The sequence below is a fragment of the Bos indicus genome, chromosome 4 (assembly GCF_029378745.1).
Source record: "Bos indicus isolate NIAB-ARS_2022 breed Sahiwal x Tharparkar chromosome 4, NIAB-ARS_B.indTharparkar_mat_pri_1.0, whole genome shotgun sequence".
Classification (NCBI taxonomy): Eukaryota; Metazoa; Chordata; class Mammalia; order Artiodactyla; family Bovidae; genus Bos; species Bos indicus.
The window spans coordinates 44773170-44792252 of record NC_091763.1 but is presented as its reverse complement, the minus strand read 5'-3'; the positions used below and the strand labels follow the sequence as shown (position 1 = coordinate 44792252).

Sequence of the window (19083 nt, the reverse complement as noted above, 5' to 3'; positions counted from 1 at the left end):
CTCTTCACAGCTGCTCCAGCAGAAAATGATATAGCTAGCAGTTATTAGTAAGATTACAAGTAAGAATTTAAGTCAGGAACTTTCACTGGGTATACTCTGGTATACCCCAGGTCATCTGACTCAGTTAAATGATTATAGCCAAGTGTTAATCTCCTGGTTGTACATCATGGAGCATCTGACCTTTATCCAAAGACTGGTTACTGAGATAAGCTTTAGAAACAATCTTAGAGTGTCTTTTTTAATAATGTAATTAAACCTTTTAGCAAATAACAAGGAAATATCTCAGAAGTGAGTCTTAGTAAGCACAGACCTTAATTAACAAAACTAGAATATTCAGTGAAACATAATTTTTTTCTTTTTTGGAGAACTCATTGTGAGGACATTAACACTGTAGCCAGGGAAGGCTTTAACCCATCAGATAAAAATGTCAGGGAGCCAGGAAAAGCCAAGATTTCCCATAGCCCTGGCTCTTTGATTTTCAGCTGTTGTTTATCCATTTTTAATTTCCTGATTTAGGAGCAGACTGTTGCCATGTTTTAAGGACATCAGGATAGCAAAAATCTAACTGTGAGGGCTTATATATTTTTGTTGAAGCAGAATGAGCTTTGTCTCCCTGTACCATAACCTTAACTAATGTTTATTTACTTTACCAAAGTAACAGAAAGATTTTAAAAACAAATATAAATCACTTAAAGGCAAAGAAATTAATAATCTGTTATCAAAAGCTGCATTCTAAGAAAACTTTGTTCTCTAAACAGAGAGAAGACCAAATTCCAGTCTGGTACCAGCTTACTGTTAATAACAAAATTTGTTTATCTGCTTAATTTTAGAAAGTCTTTTCCCTAAATCTTGAAGAACTAGCAGTATTTTTCTAAAGGCATGAGAGTAGAACCATAAAAGGGATGTTTAAAATCTGATTCTATTGCAATTGACAAAAGAAGCCTGGTCATAACACTTTAAGATGATAACTAGAATTATAATTGACCATATTTTATCAGGGCATATCAGAGCTATATGAATTTCATGTAATTTTAGGATATCTGTATTAGTAACATCAACCATACAGTATAACCTGAAAAGATTTATCATCCCTTTAACAGTACTTCCCATGTGATTTAACGTGTCCAATCAACCAAGGTAGCTTAAGTCTCAGGGGCCCTCTGAAGCATCCCAAAGTTAGCTAAAAGTCAAGTTATTTAGGAAGTTTTGTCAATAAATGTCAAAAGGATTTATAACAGTCAGGTAGGATCATATAAGTTACTGTGAAATAATAGTTATTTACTGTCACACAGAGTTGGACACGACTGAAGCGACTTAGTAGTAGTAGTAGTTAGCCAAAGTTAACAAAAGATTTCAAAGGTAAATATAGAATGGATCAATTAAGAGGTAAACTTAAATCTATAATTAAAAGCAGTTCAACATCTGAAGAGAGTATGTCCTCTTAACAGAGAGAAAGGCCGAATTTAAGTTTTTGCACCAGCTTGCTTTAAACTCATTTAGGTAAATTTAATTAAATTTATTTTAAACTTAATCCTACCCATGCACAAAACATTTTTTCAGGGTCCACCTTTCACATACCTTTTAACCACTTTCTGTAACAGCCACCTGTAAGTCAGACCTACTTTCTTTTCCCTTTATAAAATGTAATTTTTTTATATCTTCTTTATTAAAAACATACATCTTACTTCTTCCTTATTAGATTAGCAAACATTAATACTAGATATTTAATGTTGAATATTACCCAGTTTATGTGACTCTGAAATTTATTTGGATTAATTTTTCTCGTATTTAGAATTGTTTGATTTGTAAGTGCTTACTTTTCTTTAGGCCAATTAAATTAGAACTCATTTACAACTTCAACAATATCAGAAAAAAAAAAAACAAAAGACATACACTGAGACATAGATAAATCCAGACAGTCAGAGATCTTATAGTTTTCTGTTTGAGATTTAAAATACCTCTTTGACTACCTTTTTTCCTTGCTTGAAGTTCTAATTTGCCAAAGGCTGAGGTCTCAGGCAAAGTTGGCTGTGTATTTCAAGGACATGGAAAGGGTTAACTTTAAGCTTTTCCCTAGGGAAGCCTTTTAACAAGCTAGTTGTTTTTAATTTCAAATGCAAAAAGAATTGGTTTTGCAGTTTCCAAAAAGAAAAATTTCTTTCACTCCATTCAGTCAGCAATCACGCACTCAAAATCATTCAGAAGCTATCACAATACTTCCCTTCTCCCAAGTCCCCAGGTTTCCTTAACTGTTGCTTCCTTCCTGGGAGCTCCAAGGAGATTATCAGTCACAATACTTCCCTTCTCCCAAGTCCCCAGGGTTACTTAACTGTTGCTTCCTTCCTGGGAGCTCCAAGGAGATTATCAGTCACAATGCCTCCATTCTCCCAAGTCTCCATTTCTCCCTATCTGATGTCTCCTTCCTGGGAGCTCCAAGGAGGTGATCAGTCTCTTCTTCTACCCGTTGGGGTAGGAACTGACTGGGGACTGGCCCCAGGACCATACCTGATTCTGTGGCCATTCCTGGTGAGTTGGTCCGTCCCTCCAGTGAGTCCATTTGGGGCTCGGCCATCTGGAGAGTCGGGACACCAGTCTGAAAGAGAACCCGGAATACCATCAGGCGGCATGCCTCCTCATTCGTCTTGGGGTTCCTTCGCTCCAGCCCAGCCAAGCCACCAGTCTGGCGGCTCAAGGGGTTGGCATGGTTGGAATCTTGCTGGGGCCTCCAGAAATGTTGCTGAAACCACTAATCAAGAAACCAAGCACCACACTTAGAGAGTTGGAGAACTCAGGTTTATTACGCTGATGGGCCCAGAGGAGTTAACTTACAAGCTCTGAGCCCTGAACAAAGGGGTTACTAGCTGCTAACAGGCTGGTTTAAACTAGGGTTTTGTGCTCGCGTGGGACCAGCAGTCAAGATGGAGAGGGGATGCCTGACCTATACACGGACAGGCATGAATAAACAGGTTTGCAGGGGCTGGGCAGTTGCAAAGAGCAGGACAGGGGTGAGTGAGATAAGCTCCAGTTCCTAGTATTGTTAAGTCCCCACTTTCTGAGACTGCGTGACCTACGTGATCCAGACTTTGCAAGGAGCAAGCTGTGTTATAGAGGCAGAAGGAGCAGGAGGTTACCTAAAATTTTAACTTTTCCTCTTCAGTATTATAACTTCATAATTTACAAAAACTCTTTCAAGTATTTTTTTTAAATATGTTTACATTTAGTTTGGTTTTAGAGACTTACATGAGATTATTAATGCCCTTCCACAGATGAGGGGAACAGGAAACCGAGAACCTGGGAGATTTGAGTGATTTACCCGAGGTTCCTTAGCCTAGTAGCCCTGGCCTTAGGCTCAGTATGTGTATACGCTGCTGCTGCTTATTAGAAAGGGGTACCAGTTGAAGCCAAGGTAAGAGTGGTTTGGATCAGCAAGCTTTGGTCAGCATCACAGCCATAAGTTGTACCCTTAAAATGGTAGTACCGTTGGCTATTGGGGCACAGGGCAGGCATCTAGATGGATCAGCATAAATTCAAAAGTGACTGAAAATCAACTCAGTACAAGCCTGCTACCTGGAACAATTCATCTTTCCCCTCTGAGGCAGCAGATTTTCCTATTTATTTAGTTTGGGGGCCTTCCCAGATTAAGAGACAGTGGCATACTGTTTGAACAATATATGCCTGTGCTCATTTGTAATGTCTCTCAGCTATAAGAATGAAATTGTCAGAATACACACCAAGATTTCTCATTTTTCCGGCACCGCTTATAATGGGGAGATGCTTGTTTTGCTTAAAAAAGACGCTGATGCTGGAAATACTAGACAACAGCAGTAATTAGTTTTGAAAATTGTTTTCTGTGTTTTGAAGATCCTTCAGATTACAAAGGTGTTTGTTTTCAAATTACTTTGTTCATTCTTTAGGCTTGTTTAGAGAGTTCATGAAAAGTACTGCTGTGTATATTGTGCTGTTGTATGGCTGAAGTAACTAATAACAAAGAGTTTCTGAGCTCAGAGTTCTATTTAAAACTTGAAGCAAGTTTATCTGTTTATGAGTTAAACTATGTGAAATATCTCCCATGAGGTGAAGCAAAATGTGTTACTTATCTCCCCATGCTGACCACAAGCTATGTTGGTTCTAAGTGTTTCTGAGCATAATTCTGATGAGAATATGGCTAATAAGCTGTCCAGCCTCTTTCACCAGCCAACCCTGGACCCTTGGAGTGCTATGTAACTCTCTGGCCTAACTTGTTTCTCCTGTAAAATAAAGAGGTCACAAAGGAATGACTTGGGTCATGGAATGCTCAAGTTACAAAGGACCTAAGTATATGGCTGAGTCCAACCACTTTTACAACCCTGGACCCTTGCAGTGCCATGTAACTCTCTGGCCCAGTTTGTTTCTCCTGTAAAAGAAAGAGGTCACAAAGGGATGACTTGGGTCATGGGGTGATCAAGTTACAAAGGACCTAAGTATATGGCTGGGCCCAACCTCTTTTAACTTACAGATTTCCTGTTTCTACCCCAGAAAGTTTTAAGCCTCTTATGATACCATGGAACTGAAACATCAAAATTAAACTTTACCACCATCTCACAGAGATGAGGGTACAGCCCTCCCTGACTTATGATGGGGTTGTTGGTGGTGGTGTAGTCACTAAGTTGTGTCTGACTCTTGTGACTCCATGGACTGTAGCCCATCAGGCTCCATGATGGGGTCACATTCTCATAAACGTAAGTTGAAAATACCATCATTTGAAAATCCATTTACTATGCCTGTCAAACATGATAGCTAAGCTTAGCTGTCTTTAAGCGTGCTCTGAACACTTAACATTGGGCTTCCCTGGTGACTCAGATGGTAAAGCATTTGCCTGCAATGCAGGCAGTGTGGGTTTGATCCCTGGGTCAGGAAGATCCTCTGGAGAAGGGAATGTCAACCCACTCCAATATCCTTGCGTGAAGAATTCCATGGACAGAGGAGCCTGATGGGCTACATTCTATTGGGTCACAGAGTTGGACATGACTGAATGACTTTCGAGTACTTACGTTAGCCCACAGTTAGACAAAGTCATCTGCCACAAAGCTTATTCTATAATAAAGTGTTGTATATCTTTTATAATTTATTGAATACTAGTGAAAGTGAAAAATAGAATGGTTGTAAAGATATGGGTCATTTACCATGGTAATTGCTAGCCAGCGACCCATTCTCCTTTGGGAACTGTGGCTTGCTGCTGCCTATCAAGGCAAGAGGATCTTTTGGTCCACGTATTACCAGCCCAGGAAAAGATCAAAATTCACCATTCGAAGTAGGATTTCTACTAAATGCATCATAAAATCATAAGTTGGATCATTGTAGGTTGGGCTTCCCTGATGGCTCAGTGGGTAAAGAATCGACCTGTAATGTAGGAGAAACAGGAGATGTGGGTTTGATCTCTGGGTTGGAAAGATCCTCTCGATGAGGGCATGGCAACCCACTCCAGTATTCTTGCCTGGGAAATCCATGGACAGAGGAGCCTGGTGGGCTGCAGTCCATGGGGTTACTAAGAGTCAGGCACGGCTGAGGACACGGCACACACACAAGTCGGGAACCATTTGTACTTTAAAACTGTTGTTTGAATTTTGATTCCTTTTTCATTGTTTCTTCATATAGTGTCTCAGTTTTATACATATATATGAAATGTCTGTTATATATAAATGTATGTGTGGCTGGCAGAGCCCATTTTTGGACTGGGTGAATGGTAATCCTGGTGAACTTGTTGAATATCACCACAGTGAAGAATTTGACATACACTTGTGATGTTCTCAGCAACGTTTTCTTGGTTAAGCATGATTATATTGAGCTTTGTAATTTCTTTTTTGCTTAGCTGCCCAAATATCTTACAATCATACTTTATAATAATGGTGGTGATTTAGTCACTCAGTCGTGTCTGACTCTTTATGACCCCGTAGAGTGTAGCCCTCCAAGCCCCTCTGTCCATGGGATTCCCCAGGCAAGAAATACTGGCGTGGGTTGCCATTTCCTTCTCCAAAGAATCTTCCTGACAGAGGGATCGAGCCCACGTCTCCTGCACTGCAGGCATACTCTTTACTGCTGAGCCACCAGGAAATTACCCTTTTTAATAATGCTCATCTCCAATTTCATATAAACTGTCTACGTTCTAATACATTTTATTGAAGACATAACTATGCATGTATATGGTACCCTGAGGCCACAGAGTGATCAGTCTTCAGATTATCCCAGGACTGATGGAGTTCCCAGGATATAGGACTTCCAGTGCTAAAACTGGGAAAGCCCTGGGGTATTGATCCTCTTACCTGAAAGTGTCTCTTCTTGGGATTTAATTAAAAATTCTTCAAATTGGAAGGATAAAATGCCAAGTAGTTGTATACTGCTGCTGCTGCTAAGTCGCTTCAATCGTGTCCAACTCTGTGCGACCCGATAGACGGCAGCTCACCAGGCTCCCCCGTCCCTGGGATTCTCCAGGCAAGACCACTGGAGTGGGTTGCCATTTCCTTCTCCAATGCATGAAAGTGAAAAGTGAAAGTGAAGTCGCTCAGTCGTGTCCGACTCTAGCGACCCCATGGACTGCACACTACCAGGCTCCTCCGTCCATGGGATTTCTCAGGCAAGAGTACTGGAGTGGGGTGCCATTGCCTTCTCCGAGTTACATACTAGATGAACTCAAAGACATATTTTCAAGGCAAGGCAAATATCTTCAGGGCCTCATATATATTTTCTGTTTATATGACTGAAATATAGGATTAATTTATTCTTTTCCATGTAACTTTAAACAAAAATAATTTAGCAGTTAAATGAAATAGTTACATCATTTAAAATCTCCATGTAAAATTAAAAGGGCAGTTATAAGAGAATTGGTATTTATTGTGTACTAAGTGCTTTTTACTTTGGGGTCTGAGAAACATTGTTGAAAGCAAGAAAGGCTAGCCTTGTTTGTGAGACCATCCTGTTGGCTGTGTGCTACTAACTTTAGAACCTAGATGTCTGTTCAAGACAAAGTTTTTGGGTTTTTCTTTCATATTCAACATGATTTGTGGAAAGAGCATGGATTATGGAGTCTTATCAACTTGGGTTAGATTTCCAGGTCCAACTGTTACCAGCTTTTTGACTTTATGCAAACTATTAAATTCTGTGAACCGCTGGTGTGTCACCTGTGATATGAAGAGAATATCTGTTTGGTGAGAATGTGAGGATAAAACTAGATAATGGACGTGTATAAATTGACACACAGTGCTCAATAAATGACATACTTAGAGCAGTCATTGTGCCTCTCTGTGGACCCATGTTTGGATTAGGAAGGCTCTGTTTTTGGATACATGACCTTACATGTTTTTATATCTTCCCTAAACTTCCAAGTTAAGATCATTGTGTCAGTCAGGCTTAGTTTTGGGAGGTCCAGAGTTGCAAGGCCCAGGCTGGTACCTGGCCTCTGTCTGAAGTCCTGGCTCTCTGTGCCATTCCCAGTGAGTTGGCATCATACTCATGGCTCAAGATGGCTTGAGGCAGCAGGATGCAGGGAGACTCAAGAATGCCTCCCTTTCCCTTAAGGAGACTCCCGGAGGCACCCTGTGAGACTTTGCTTCTGTCACATCCGCTACAGTGTCATCAGTGTGGCTGGAAGGTGTGGAAAGGTAGTCATTAATTGGGGCATCAGTCAGCTCAGTTGTGTCCGACTCTGCGACCCCATGGGCTGCAGCACGCCAGGCTTCCCTGTCCATCACCGTTGCCCTGATGGGCCAGGAGCAAACGAGGAGAATGAAGACAGAACACGGAATCTGGTGCAATGGGTCAGGGGACCTGCAGTCTCCACTGGACTGAGGTGCAGAGTCTACTCTGAGTACAACATTTATTCCTAATTGCAGACTACAAGATTTTCTCAGATATTATCTTTTTTTGTTCCCTTTTCATATGAACTTTATTTTTTTAATATAAATTTATTTTAATTGGAGGCTCATTACTTTACAATATTGTAGTGGTTTTGCCATACATTGACAGATCTTACCTTTTTCAAGACACACGTTGTGTTAATCATGTACTCCTAAATGTCCTGTACTGCACTGCCATAGTCCAGATCTCCTTGTGTTACCTCAGGCCGTTCCCTCTGGGCTAGTCTCGGGAACAACTAGCAAGTGTGTAGGTAGAGTTCATGCCTGGCACCGACCCGATGTTCCAAGGTCCATGCTTTTATGATCCCAGTCATACTCCCTTCTGGTTCTGGCCTTGAGGTTTGTAACAAGGAGATTATTCTTAAGAAAAACATGAAAGGTAATCATTAACATAATTTCTTAATATATACTGTTTTTCTAGGTGCAATTTCTGTGGAATTTCTCATGGCTGTGAAAGACATTATTAGGAATTCCCACTACACATCACCAACTCCTGGAGCTTGCTCAAACTCATGTTCATCGACTTGGTGATGCTATCCAACCATCTCATCCTTTGTCGTCCCCTTCTCCTCCTGCCTTCAATCTTTTCCAGCATCAGGGTCTTTTCCAGTGAGTCAGTTCTTCGCGTCAGGTGGCCAGAGTATTGGAGCTTCAGCATCAGTCCTTCCAATGAATATTCAGGACTGATTTCCTTTAGGATTGACTGGTTGGATCTCCTTGCTGTCCAAGGGACTCTCAAGAGTCTTCTCCAACACCACAGTTCAAAAGCATCAGTTCTTGGTGCTCAGCTTTCTTTATAGTCCAACTCTCACATCCATACATGACTACTGGAAAAACCATAGCTTTGACTAGATGGACTTTTGTTGACAAAGTAATGTCTCTGCTTTTTAATATGCTGTCTAGGTTGGTCATAGCTTTTCTTCAAGGAACAAGTGTCTTTTAATTTCATGGCTGCAGTCACCATCTGCAGTAATTTTGGAGCCCCCAAAAATAGTTTGTCACTGTTTCCATTGTTTCCCTGTCTATTTGCCATGAAGTGATGGGACCGGATGCCATGATCTTCACTTTTTGAATGTTGAGTTTTAAGCCAACTTTTTCACTCTCCTCTTTCACTTTAATCAAGAGGCTCTTTAGTTCTTCTTCTCAGCTGGGGCATAGCTACCCTAAGTATAACTGGCATTCTGTTACTGAAGAGAAAATGGGGACTGGATTTTATGGTGGCATCTTCTGGTCTCTACCTCCTTGTCACCACTTTACCACCGCAGAATTCAGCTACTTCAGCATTCCTTGATAAAGATTTTTCAATTTTTATCTCCATAGTTAGTAGTCTTAATGGGAATGCCCCTTGTTGAATTTTGTTTCATCATTCTTTGGTTACTTTTGCTTCTCCTGTAGTTTGATTTCCACCAGATTCTCTGAGAAAAATTTAAGTCTATCCCACTGAAGAGTAATTATGATTTAAGCTCCTATTCATTAATTCATTCAATAAATACATTGAGCATTCATCATGCATAGGCTACTGTGGGTTATTATAGACCATGTTCGTTATCACTAAGTGTGTTTTGCATTTTGTTTGTTTGTTTGGCTTCTTGGGTTCACAGAGTTGAATTTGTGACTCAGCCGGTTGAGCACGAGTCTGTGACCTGTCAGCCCCTGTCCCTGGCAGTGCAGTCTTCCCGGTCCTAGTACTGTGTAGCCATCTTGAGGTTAGGCCACCTTGCTAACTTGGAGTGCAAGACTTTGGAGGAAGAATAGGCTTTGTTGTTGGCAACTGGTAAGCTAGCATAAATTCAAGGGTGCCAAAGTGTTTTCTTTGAGCTGGAGAATGTAAATGCCCGAGCTAGCTTTGCACAAATTGCTGATTGAATAGTGGTTCTCAACCCTGCCTACATGTCAGAATCACCCCTAGAGCTTTTAAAAATTGCCTGGGGAACACCTGCCTGGCATTTTGATTCAGGAGCCTCCAGTGTAGTTTAAAAAGCTCCACAGGTAATTCTGATGTGCATCCAGCACTGAGAACCCCAAGTTTGAGGATTTGTACCCGGCTGGCTTGGAAATACTCTAGGGAGGAGTCCCACTGTGCTCTCTATCAGTCGTCAGTCATACAAGCAGAGCCCTCCTTGATAACCTGTCTTGACCGTCAGAAGGGGAATGTGGGAGAGCTCAGAGATTTAGTACCTGGATAGGACATGTGAGACGGTGAATGTTTGGGGGACACTTAACTACAGCTGGCCTTGCTTGCCTGTTTTGCCTGTTCCTATTGTGAAAGATTTTTTTTGAGCTGGAGAACCTCAGTAACTGGGGCTCAAGCTCTGGGGAGAGTGCAAGTTGTGGATGTGGCTGCTATTAATATTGTGAGCTTGCTTATTTTTGTTCTCTAGGGACAATAAGGGGAGTTGAAGGGGGCCGAGATTGTTATTTTCAGAACCAAACACTGCCAAGGTTTGTGAGAGCCTCCTGGTGAATCTGGAGGAGTAGGTGGGGCCGCATGGAGCTGTGGGATTACATAAGAGTTCTGTGGGGAATCGTGGTTTCCTTTTTTTTGAGTTGTGTGAATTCTAGGAAGACCAGAATCTTGTATCTTCCTCAAACAGAAGAACAGAAACATCCAGACTTTATTCCTTTCATGTTTGTTCACGCCACTGCCTTCAGCCCCCATCTTATTAGTGCAGAAATGTCAAAATGGAATTCAAAGTGGAATTTTCTCCACTAACCCTTATTACTAAAATAGTGTTTAGCATGTAGTAAAACAGTGGCTTAGTTATTGAGGACTTACTATGTGCCAGACACAGGGCTGAAGGATTATGTACCTTTCGTCCAATAATCCAATGAATAGGCATCAAACAGGGAAACTAGGCTTAGAAAACATGACAGGGGTGCCAAGTTGAGAAGTATTTATTTTTAAAATGTTTTACATCTCCTGTGCATCTTTTCCTGATAATGTGGTTTTTCCTGATAAATGATTTAAAATGTACATTATGTTCTTTTTTTTTATAATGCTTGTATAATTTACTACATCCTAGTATTCTTAAATATTGAATTAACTCAGGGATCTCAAAATACTTTTGAGCCTCAAGGTTCTTTTAGGGCTGTCTGAAGGCCTTTACTCTGAGCCTGTTGTACTGACAGGAGGTTGGCTGACCAGGGTCTGACCCCAGTACTGCCCTGGGCCTTGCTTCCTTGTAAAAGCCCCCACTGTTGGTTTGGTTTTTGTCATTTACCTTTTTCTCACAAAGGATCCGCAAGAGACAAAATGATGTCTGCCCTTCTGCCGTGTTCAGTGAATCACATAACCCTTCTAGTGACTTGCCTGCTTCCCGTCACCCTCTGTCAACATGAGGGCCCTTTAACTTGTCTGCATTTAGGAGCTTAAGAGCCTTTTCAGTCTTCCTGACCCTGGTAATCAAAGGACTTAGTCAGTGTGAACTATTAATACTTGGCACGTAAGGAAAAGTGTTTCTTGCCATTTCAAGATGTAGGGCCCATTGTTTTGGAAGTGCCTTATTCTAAAGATGACTTTTCATTATTCAGAGCTGACACTTTCTGTAAATATGGTATGGTTGCTTATGGGTTTTGTTATTTTTTTTGTCCCTGAAGGATTTTGAATGCTTGGAAGTTAGGGGCTTGTATTACCCACTGTACCTAGAGAGTTAGAATTTAGATACAGTAGACAAACTGTGCTTGTTAAATATGACTTTAAAAACGCTTTAACTAGAGGCCCTTACAAATGATATCTCAAATCTTATTTTAAGGTTGAAAGTCTTAAGGGTTGTTTGATGTATCAGATTTGTCATGAAATGCCTTCTGACGTACTTCCTGCTCTGAATGACTCCTGGTCTGCCCCATCAACCTGTGAAACTAGAGCTTGTCCCTGTGGCTGACTCCGCTGTTCTCAGGCGAAAAATACTTCACTTGAAAGTGAAAGTGCTAGTCGCTCAGTCGTGTCAGACTCTTTGCAACCCCACGTACTGTAGCCCACCAGGCCCCTCTGTTCATGGAATTCTCTAGGCAAGAATACTGGAATGGGTCACCTTTCCCTTCTCCAGGGGATCTTCCTGACGCAGGGATCGAACCCAGGTTTGCTGCATTGCAGGGAGATTCCCAAATCTCTTGCTAACTTGGCCTAGGGAAAGTGGCCAGATCTGAGCTACTTGAGCTGGAAGTTTCCTAGGAGGCTGGGGCCCTGGAGAGGGGCAGCCCAGGGCTCTTGGCCACTTCAGACTCAGCAGCTCCAGAGTGGCATAAATGGGCTGTTTGGTGCAAAGACTGTTAGAAAAGGGTTGGCTTTGTGCAGGTATGGTCCAGTCCTCTCATTTTATAGATGAAGAAAGTGAGCCTTGATAGTAAGTAACTTTTTAAAGGTTGCAGAATTCAGTAGGACAAATTTGGAACCAGAACTGAGGTCAGAACTTTTTTAAAAGAGTGCATTTTCCCCCTCTTTATGTTTCGTATCTGTCCAGGAGCTATGAAGACACATTTCTCGGTTCCTTTCCTTATGCTGCTGCTGCTGCTGCATCGCTTTAGTCGTGTCTGACTCTGTGCGACCCCATAGATGGCAGCCAACCAGGCTTCCCATCCCTGGGATTCTCCAGGCAAGAACACTGGAGTGGGTTGCCATTTCCTTCTCCAATGCATGAAAGTGAAAAGTGAAAGTGAAGTCGCTCAGTCGTGTCCGACTCTAGCGACCCCATGGACTGCAGCCTACCAGGCTCCTCCGTCCATGGGACTTTCTAGGCAAAAGTACTGGAGTGGGGTGCCATTGCCTTCTCTGCCTTTCCTTATGAGTTATGCTTTAAGAACAGGCAGCTTTTAACCCAGATCTCTGTGACAACCTAGAGGGGTGGGATGGCGTGGGAGATGGGAGGCAGGTTCAAGAGGGAAGGGGCATATGTCTGTATACCTTTGGCCGATTGATATTGCTGTGTGGCAGAAACCAGCACAATATTGTAAAGCAATTATCTTCTTATAAAAACACACACAGGCAGTTTTTCTTTTTCCAGCATTGATTATGAGCAGGAGAAGGAGAGGCCATATTTTTCTTTTTAATAACCTTGGTTGTTTTTGGTAGTGTTGGGTCTTCGTTGCTGTGAGGGCTTTTCTCTAGTTGGGGCAAGCGCGGGCTACTCTAGCTGTGGTGCTCAGGCTTCTTGTTGTCGGCACAGGCCCTGGGGCGTGTGGGCTTCAGTAGTTCTGGCTCCCAGGCTCTGAAGCCAGGTCAGTAGTTGTGGTGTGTGGGGCTTAGTTGCTCCAAAGCACGTGGGATCTTCTCGAACCTGGGATCAAACCCATGTCTCCTGCATTGGCAGGCATATTCTTTACCACTGAGCCACCAGGGAAGCCCGAGACCACATTTTGACAAGTGTATTTTTGTTGAAACCTAGGATTAAGGAATAGTAAATGAACATTTAAGATCCTCTTTACATATTTAGAGGTCAAAATGTGATACATTTTGAAGTCATGCAGGCATCAATTTAGACTTTTTCCTTCTCATCCTTCCCAACCTTTTCAATTAAATAATTCTCTGTATTATTGATTATACCAGAAAGGAATCTGCACTTTTGGTTTGGTATTATTTTCAAGATATTAAGGAGGTGATGACCATATCATTTCATTAAACTTATTTTATGCGTGTCTTCTCAATTTGCTGTAACATGCCATTTTAATTTGCTAATCCCAAGGATTCCTCTTGTAATACTGGAAGTTGTATTTTTGAATGGGCTTTGGTCTTAAGTTGGCTCTTTATCTTTTTTTGTTTTGTTTTGTTTTCTAATCCTAATCAAAGCTTTGGTCTCTTTTTAACATATAGGAAAAATTTTATCATAGAGGAAGCATCTACAGAGTTTATCTTGGTGACTTAAAACCTATAAATAGCCTGTGAAATGATTTCTAGCTCAACATACTGAATTTTGTCCAATAGCAAAGAATTTTTCAAAGCCTTTGGCATTCTATGATCAAGGACATTAGTTGTTCTTGATTGCTTTTTAAAAAGAAAACATGTTTTCTAATTTGTATCCTGCAGAGTCTGATTGTATTTTACTTTCATCCTTCTCAAAACTGCCTATTCTGATTTTTTTTTTTTAATTTTATGTGGTTTAACCATTTATTCAGCTCTGTGTGCTCTTGGTAAGTTAGTGTTTCTTTGGGAATTATTTGTGTCAAATGACAAAAACAAAACAATGTAGTAACCAGTTTGCAACCCTTTTTTCAAGGGAAAACAGCCCATGGATTGGGGGAGTACAGGGCCTCATAAACAGTGGAGTGCTCCTCCCTGGGGATTTTGGGCAAAAGGGAGTTCTACGGAAGAACTCCTTAGAAGAGGCAGCCTGGAAACAGGATTCAATTGGCCAAGAGACTGGTCATTTCCTTATAAAGCCAGCAGGTCCATTTTCTAGGGTAATGTCATAAGCTAGTTAAGCTAAATTGGAGGGTTGTGCATGGTTTATGTTTGGACTCCTTGACAGGTATTTCCCCTAAGTGAAGGCTGACTTGGGTTCAGGTTTGTGATGTGGGCCAGGCTACTGGGTGGCGGGGTGGTCCTGATACAGTGTGTTGTGTGTTGAGTCACTTCAGTCGTGTCCGACGCTTTGTGACCCTATGGACTGTAGCCCACCAGGCTCCTCTGTACACGAGATGCTCCAAGCAAGAATACCGGAGTGGGTGGCCATGCCCTCTTCCAGGGGATCTTCCCCACCCAGGGATCGAACCCACATTTATGTCTCTGCATTGGCAGGTGGATTCTTTACCACTAGTGCCACCTGGGAAGCCGTGTGTGTGTGTGTGTGTGTGTGTATACACACATATATGTGTATATATATGTGTATGTGTGTGTATTAACTTTATCATTTGTCAAAGTAATTTTTCTGACTATAATCAGATGAGCACTTTATAAGACAGATTTAAAGTTTCTTTTTTTTTTTAACACAGAGGATAACTGATGTATATAAAGAATAAGGACACTTAAACTTTTTATTACTTTTTCTTACATAAAATTTTTAATGAAAGAAAAATTTCAGCAATCTGAATTTTAAAATCTGAAATTTTAGGATGTTATCCTTTACCTGAAAAAAAAAAAAAAAAACAGCTCAGTTGGATCTTAAGGTTCTATTTGTCATATTTACTCTATTTGCTCCTCTGATCACAAATAATAGTAATACTCTTTGTATTCGTGTAGCAGTGAGAAAGGTGGTGCTAGTGGTAAAGAACTCGCCTACCAGTGCAGGAGATGTTAGAGACACAGGTTCGATCCCTGGATCAGGAAGACCCCCTGGAGGAAGAAATGGCAACCCACTCCAGTATTCTTGCCTGGAGAATCCCACAGACAGAGGAACCTGGTGGGCTACAGTCCATAGGGTCACAAAGAATTAGACATGACTGAAATGACTTGACACAGGAGAAATACTAACCTATGATGTCGTAGCTCTTCATTACAGTCCTTTAAGGATGTAGTTAGGTATTATCTTTATTTAGCAGTTGAGTGGAAACAGTGTCAGACTTTATTTTGGGGGGCTCCAAAATCACTGCAGATGGTGACTGCACGCATGAAATTAAAAGACGCTTACTCCTTGGAAGGAAAGTTATGACCAACCTAGATAGCATATTGAAAAGCAGAGACATTACTTTGCCAACAAAGTTCTGTCTAGTCAGGCTATGGTTTTTCCAGTAGTCATGTATGGATGTGAGAGTTGGACTGTGAAGAAAGCTGAGCACCGAAGAATTGATGCTTTTGAACTGTGGTGTTGGAGAAGACTCTTGAGAGTCCCTAGGACTGCAAGGAGATCCAACCAGTCCATCCTAAAGGAGATCATCAGTCCTGGGTATTCATTGGAAGGACTGGTGCTGAGGCTGAAACTCCAGTACTTTGCCCACCTCATGCGAAGAGTTGACTCATTGGAAAAGACCCTGATGCTGGGTAGGGATTGTGGGCAGGAGGAGAAGGGGATGACAGAGGATGAGATGGCTGCATGGCATCACTGACTTGATGCACATGAGTTTGGGTGAACTCCGGGAGTTGGTGATGGACACGGAGGCCTGGTGTGCTGCGATTCATGGGGTCTCAAAGAGTCGGACACGACTGAGCAACTGAACTGAAGCCCAAATTTGGGTTTCCCTGTTGACTTAGCAGTAAAGAATTTGCCTGCTAATGCAGGAGATGCGGGCTTGATCCTTGGGACAGAAAGATCCCCCGGAGAAGGAAATGGCAACCTGTCCCTGTGTTTGTACCTAGGAAATCCCATGGACAGGATCCTGGAGGGCTATAGTCCATGGGGTCGCAAGAATCAGACACGACTTAGAGACTAAACCACTACCACACCCAAGTTTAGAGAGGTTAAATTTCTCTCTAAGCTTAACCTCTAGTTAATTGGAGAACTGAGTCCTGTCCCGATTCCCAACTAATGTACTTTCCACTACTGTGAAGATAAATTGCTCACTAATGTAGATTATATATTATATATACATATATCTAAGTATAATCATGTATATATATATACATTCTAACTAATACGTTGTTCATACAATAATTGTCACTGAGTTGTATATTAATAACATTGCAGTGTGTGCATGCTCAGTTGTGTCCGATTTTTTGCAAGGCTGCCAGGCTCCTCTGTCCATGGAATTTTCCAGGCAGAATACTATAGCAGGTTGCCATTTCCTCCTCCAGGGGATCTTGGTAATTAAGTATTAATTTGCTGACCCTCTTTTCCTTTGTGAACAACAGATGGATTTGTGAATAATATTGATAGCTAAGTTTGGAAAAGAAAGCTAGAATCCAGAAACAGATTTTGAGGTAATAAAGCCTCTGTGACAACTGATAAATATAAAATATAAAATTTTTAAGACCAATTTGTTTCCAAAAGGACAGCATAAATTCTATCTAGTAATTATCAAGTGCATTCTCTACGTTTCTTTTTTTTTTTTTTTTAGAAATGCTTGCATACTCTTGATTTTTTGGTGTAAAAGCACACCCTTCCCCGGCTCCCCCCGCAAAAGGTCAGTTTCCCCTTTTCCCCAAATCCCTGGATCTTGGAATGAAAGCCACCGTTCTCCAGCCCTCCCCTCCTTCAGGCCACCTTCATTATGCACTCAAAAAAATATGGAACGCTTCACGAATTTGCGTGCCATCCTTGCGCAGGGGCCATGCTAATCTTCTCTGTATCGTTCCAATTTTAGTATACGTGCTGCCGAAGCGAGCACCTCTACGTTTCTTAGAAGATTAAATGCCAACTTAATAGAAAAACTTTTATTCCTGTGTGTCTAACCAAAGAGAGGTCTGAACTGCGACATTTGGTGAAGACAGGCTGTCCAAGTACGAATATTTTACTTCAGAAGCTGCACACATGGGTAAAACGCTTTCCAAAAACAAGAATGCTTTATTTCAAAAGGAAGTGTTTTATCTTTTCTTTCTTTGACATTTAAAGATTGCCAGCTGCCTGGAATTGAATGTGTTGCTTTATCATTTAAAAAATTAAGGAATAAATAACAGTACAATGTGTGTTTGAGATTTCAACATACTCATGAATTGTAACATTGGAAATCATCATTCCTAGATTTAATATTTAATAATAATTGAGTGACTATCCATGACATATCAAAGATGCTAACATTTACCTGGAAAATATTCAGAACTGTATGTTCTGATATCAAAAATACTGAATTCACTTTTATTTTTTTAATTTAATTTTTATTTTATATTACAGTGTAGTTGATTTATAATGTTATGTTAGTTTTAGGTGTACAGCTAAGTGACTCAGTTATACATGCACATATATCTCTTCTTTTTCAGATTCTTTTCCCATATAGGTTATTACCGAGTAGTGAGTAGAGTTCCGTATGCTATAAGCCAGGTCCTTGTTGATTATCTATTTTATATATAGTAGTATATATATATGTTAATCCCAATCTCCTTATTTATCCCTCCTCCCACCAACTTTTCCCCTTTGGTAACCATAACTTTGTTTTCAAAATCTGTGAGTCTGTTTCTGTTTTGTAAATAAGTTCATTTCTGTTGTTCTTTTATATTGTATATAAGTATTACTTATATTCTATATAAGTGATATATGATCTTTTCTCTGTCTGACTTCAGTTAGTATGATCATCTCTGGGTCTACCCATGTTGCTGTAAGTGGCATTATTTCATCTTTCAATGGTTGAGTAATATTCCATTATTATATGGAATCTTATCAAATTCCACATCTTCTGTATCCACTCCTCTGCTGATGGACATTTATGTTGCTTCCGTGTCCTGGTTGTTGTGAATTGTGCTGCAGGGAACACTGGGGTGCCTGCATCTTTTTGAATGATGGTTTTCTTCGGATATATGCCCAGAGGTGGGCTTGCTGGATCATATGTTAGTTCTGTTTTTAGTTGTTATTTTTTTTTGTAGGTTGTGGAAACTTCCATAGATATATTGAGCAACTTTCAAAGATCAGATTTAAAGGAAGAGTTCTTGAAAGTTTCAATGAATCAAACCCAATTGCACATCATAATATACTTTCTTACGGTTATATCTGAACACACTGATTTTGAAACTATAGTGCAGATAAAAAACAGTAATCTTCCAATGCAGTGTTGGATTTAGTGTCAAAATGGATATGTGAATTAAGAGGTGCATAATAAGTACTCAGTAGTTTAAAGTGGTGTTACAGTGCAGCTGAAGACCGCACAGTTCCTGTTGGTTCTTGACAAACTCAAAGCAAATATTTTAAAGAATTGCAGAAATATTCTGGCAAAATGAAGCCACAGCTTTAGAAAAGGATCATAAAACTTTGATCAATATAGAGAACAAGCCTTTATTTCTGAAACTGTAGTTAAACATTGGCCAAAGATTGGCCACAATGAACATAAACTAGATTCTGGCCACATGAGAGAGGATCCACTGGAGTTTGAGGTAAAGGCCAGAATTTTGAGGGATCATTTATTGAAACAAGACATGAACTGCATATTATCTTGAAATTTCTGGCTATGGCCAAATTCTACATTTGGGCCCTTTTCCTATTAAAATTGAAAACCATCACTCAAAACTGAATATACAATCTATTTTGCTTTCCGTGAAAAGTTGATTCAACTTGTTGGGGCCTACTTTTACACTGTTTGGAAAAATCTGTATTCTGTACTTGTGTGTGCTCAGCTCTGTCCAACTCTTCGTGACCCTGTGGACTGTCCACAGGCTTCTCTGTCCATGGCATTTTCTAGGCAA

General features: G+C 40.7%; 2 protein-coding genes and 1 non-coding gene across 5 annotated transcripts in view; 1 reads left to right on the top strand and 2 right to left on the bottom strand.

The window, feature by feature from the left end:
- The window catches only part of NAPEPLD (N-acyl phosphatidylethanolamine phospholipase D), a 92400-nt gene that overhangs the window by 42393 nt on the left and 30924 nt on the right, over window positions 1-19083 (top strand). The window lies entirely within an intron of this gene.
- The window catches only part of ARMC10 (armadillo repeat containing 10), a 105807-nt gene continuing 89077 nt past the window's right edge, over window positions 2354-19083 (bottom strand). Inside the window, exon 7 of the mRNA XM_019958633.2 lies at window positions 2354-2593. Within this exon, the coding sequence (XP_019814192.2) occupies window positions 2369-2593 (225 nt within the window). The 3' untranslated portion in view covers window positions 2354-2368. The remainder of the gene's footprint in view (window positions 2594-19083) is intronic.
- On the bottom strand, window positions 16975-17081 carry LOC139182871 (U6 spliceosomal RNA). The gene has a single exon (XR_011566432.1). It is a non-coding gene; the product is annotated as a U6 spliceosomal RNA (small nuclear RNA).